This window comes from Aotus nancymaae, unplaced genomic scaffold, assembly GCF_030222135.1.
Source record: "Aotus nancymaae isolate 86718 unplaced genomic scaffold, 86718_ANA_hifiasm-v0.15.2.pri h1tg000099l, whole genome shotgun sequence".
Classification (NCBI taxonomy): domain Eukaryota; kingdom Metazoa; phylum Chordata; class Mammalia; order Primates; family Aotidae; genus Aotus; species Aotus nancymaae.
This window is the reverse complement of record NW_026988514.1, coordinates 7,542,867-7,546,606: the sequence shown is the minus strand read 5'-3', so window position 1 is coordinate 7,546,606 and position 3,740 is coordinate 7,542,867. Positions and strand designations below refer to the sequence as shown.

Sequence of the window (3,740 nt, the reverse complement as noted above, 5' to 3'; positions counted from 1 at the left end):
TCGGCCTGTCAGTTGAGCAAGGGCGCCTCAAGGGGTGCGGCCCTCTCGGAAGGAAGGTGAGCCTCTCTGGAGCTTCTGACGACAGCTAAGCGGCTGGGCTCTCTCCGGGGAGTGGGCGCGGCACCCAAGAAGGGTTTCATACAGTTCCAAGAGAGGACTCCAGCTCCTCCCGAGCCCACCCGGGGCTTGGAGGAGGCTCTGGAAAAGGAGTGATAGGGGAGTGGGTAGAACAGAAGGCGGAGGCTCGCAAGAGCCGAGGGAGGGCTTGGTCGGGTGCGAAGAGTGCCTGGGAGGAGTTAGAGTGGGGAGGGGGTGCAGCAGTGGGGAGGGAAGAGGCGGAGCTGGGAGACCCGACCACTAAAGCGGAAAAGGGGAGTCCAGGCAGCTGGAGTGTGGGGGGAGCGGCGAGGTAACTTCTCCCCTCAGTCCCCACGAGCTCCCGGCTGGGATTCGCTGCGGAGAAATTCTGCGGAGGGGCCGGTGGGTCAGAGACATGCCCGGCTGTTGCTGAGCCTTCCCCCGCTCTCCTGGTGGGTGTGTGTGTGTGCAAGGGGCCAGGGGGCGGAGTCGGAGAAAGGGTTGGGGGTGTCCATGTCCAGCGCTCCTCCAGACGCGGCTCCACAATCCAGCTGCGAGAACAGATGGACGCAGCGATGGCTCACCTCGGGGGCTTCCTGCCCGCTGTGCGCCGAGGTCCAGGCTGAGGCGCAGATCTCAAGCCTCTGCCCCCCCCCTGTCCCGAGGGGCCCCGGGGAACCGGCTGCCGCGACCCCCTTCCCAGTAGGAGAAGAGCGGGCGCTGACCCCGTGGGTCCTAGAACCGTGGGCGGGGTTCGGACAGGGGGCGGGCAGAGGGCCGACACCCGACACGGAGCACCCATCCCAAGGGCTGGTTCAGGACTTCCACACCGAGACCCCTTCCTGGGCCTCCAGCCCTGGCGCCTCCGAGGAACGGACCCCTGCCCGACCACGCCCCGCCCCCAGCCCCCGCCCCGCCGACGTCGTATTAGCATGAGCAACGCAAGTGGCCTGGGCACCACTCGGGGGCTGGGACTCGCCGCGTCACAGCCCCGAGTGGAAGAGAAAAAAAAAAAAAGAGGAGGCGGCGGAGGAGGCAAGAGCTGACGCGAGGGGAGGGGAGCGCGGCGGCGGGGCGAGCGGGCGGGCTGGCGGGCGGCAGCAGCATGCCCCTCGGCCAGCGCGGGCGGCCTCTCAGCGCGGCGGGGGCTGCTCTGGGCGCGCCCCGGGCGCAGTGCGCCCAGTCTCCGGCCCCGGCCCCTTAGCGTGCCCGTCTCCCCTGCCGCCCCTGAGCCCAGCAGCAGCGGGTCCCGGGATCGGCTAAGAGCAGCGGCAACGCCTCGCCAGACGGAATTCTTTCCTTTCCTGGGACGCTGGGCCATGAGCCCCGCGGCCTCCTGAGGCACAGGGTGGTCTGCTCGGCGAGGACCGCGCCCCCGAAGTCCTGTGCCCTGGTCTCTGCACTGCGGGACGCCCGCGCTCGGCCCTAGCGGAGGCGTCCTCGGAAGAGCATCGGGGTGGGGGCATGGAACCCGCGGCACCGGCGGGCCAGGCCCGGGCGGCTGCCACCAAGCTGTCGGAGGCGGTGGGCGCGGCGTTGCAGGAGCCCCGGCGGCAGCGGCGGCTGGTGCTGGTTATCGTGTGCGTGGCGCTGTTACTGGACAACATGCTGTACATGGTCATCGTGCCCATCGTGCCCGACTACATCGCCCACATGCGCGGGGGCGGCGAGGGCCCCACCCCGACCCCTGAGTTGTGGGAGCCCACCCTGCCGTTGCCTACTCCGGCCAATGCCAGTGCCTACGCAGCAAACACCTCAGCGTCCCCGACGGCTGCGTGGCCAGCCGGCACGGCCCTTCGGCCCCGCTACCCTACGGAGAGCGAAGACGTGAAAATCGGAGTGCTGTTTGCTTCCAAGGCCATCCTACAGCTGCTGGTGAACCCCTTGAGCGGGCCCTTCATCGACCGCATGAGCTACGACGTGCCGCTGCTGATCGGCCTTGGTGTCATGTTCGCCTCCACGGTCATGTTCGCCTTCGCCGAGGACTACGCCACGCTGTTCGCCGCGCGCAGCCTGCAGGGCCTGGGCTCAGCCTTCGCGGACACGTCAGGCATTGCCATGATTGCCGACAAGTACCCCGAGGAGCCGGAGCGCAGTCGTGCGCTGGGCGTGGCGCTGGCCTTCATTAGCTTCGGAAGCCTGGTGGCGCCGCCCTTCGGGGGCATCCTCTACGAGTTCGCCGGCAAGCGCGTGCCCTTCCTGGTGCTCGCTGCAGTGTCGCTCTTTGACGCATTGTTGCTGCTGGCGGTGGCCAAGCCCTTCTCCGCGGCTGCACGGGCTAGGGCCAACCTGCCGGTGGGCACTCCCATCCACCGCCTCATGCTGGACCCCTACATTGCCGTGGTGGCCGGCGCGCTCACCACCTGTAACATTCCCCTCGCCTTCCTCGAGCCCACCATTGCCACGTGGATGAAGCACACGATGGCAGCTTCCGAGTGGGAGATGGGCATGGTCTGGCTGCCGGCCTTCGTGCCTCACGTGCTGGGCGTCTACCTCACCGTGCGCCTGGCGGCGCGCTACCCACACCTGCAGTGGCTGTACGGCGCGCTCGGTCTGGCTGTGATCGGCGCCAGCTCGTGCCTCGTGCCTGCCTGCCGCTCCTTCGCGCCACTAGTGGTATCGCTTTGCGGCCTCTGTTTTGGCATAGCCCTAGTCGACACAGCACTGCTGCCCACGCTCGCCTTCCTGGTGGACGTGCGCCACGTCTCAGTCTACGGCAGCGTCTACGCCATCGCTGACATCTCCTATTCGGTGGCCTACGCGCTCGGGCCCATAGTGGCGGGCCACATTGTGCACTCGCTGGGCTTTGAGCAGCTCAGCCTTGGCATGGGCCTGGCCAACCTGCTCTATGCTCCCGTCTTGCTGCTGCTCCGAAACGTGGGCCTCCTGACGCGCTCCCGTTCGGAGCGCGATGTGCTGCTTGATGAGCCACCGCAGGGTCTATACGATGCAGTGCGCCTGCGTGAGCGTCCAGTGTCTGGCCAGGACGGCGAGCCTCGCAGCCCGCCTGGCCCTTTTGACGAGTGCGAGGACGACTACAACTACTGCTACACCCGCAGCTAGCATCCCCACTCCTCCTCCAGTACACCCACCCGCCTTGGGTCAAGGTGGCTGCTCTGCAAGCGCACTGGCCAGCTCTGGCTCAGGGCCCACCTTCCCCAACGAGTACCCCAACCCCTCCTCAACCTTGACTTGTGCCCGAATCCCCTCCCTGTGACCCATTCCATATCCTTCTCTCTCTTGTCCAGTGGGGCTTGGAGCACCGAGGCAGGCAAAGTCAGAGCGCTCCTTACAGAGTGAAGAGGCGCCCACCCCAGTCCCCACCTGGGGCTCCCCTGTGTAGAGCCTGCATCTGTCTGTTCTTCCTTCCATTACTCCCAGTGCCAAACTTGGGCCACTGCACTGCGGTGCCTCTGCCCAAATCAATAAACCGTGTCTGTCCCAGGAGGCCGAGTCTCTTTACTGGTGGGTCAGTGCATGGTGGGCGCAGGGCCAGAGCAAAGGGGAGGGTGAACTGGGTCTTCAAGTTCCAATCTAGGTCTGAGCCAAACTGGCACGCAGGACACTGTAGCTCTTTTTCTACCTGGAAAAGGGCTTAGGAAGGAAGCAAACCCAACAAAGGCTAGGCTGTCACCCATGGTCACCAAGGAGCACCACTCCCC

At 66.4% G+C, this 3,740-nt stretch overlaps 1 protein-coding gene across 1 annotated transcript; it reads left to right on the top strand.

The window, feature by feature from the left end:
- The first annotated feature begins 1,115 nt into the window (after positions 1-1,115).
- On the top strand, positions 1,116-3,525 carry SLC18A3 (solute carrier family 18 member A3). Its single transcript, XM_012477471.3, has one exon. It carries the CDS (start codon positions 1,543-1,545, stop codon positions 3,139-3,141), a length of 1,599 nt encoding a protein of 532 aa, XP_012332894.1. The 5' UTR covers positions 1,116-1,542; the 3' UTR covers positions 3,142-3,525.
- The last annotated feature ends 215 nt before the right edge of the window (positions 3,526-3,740 follow it).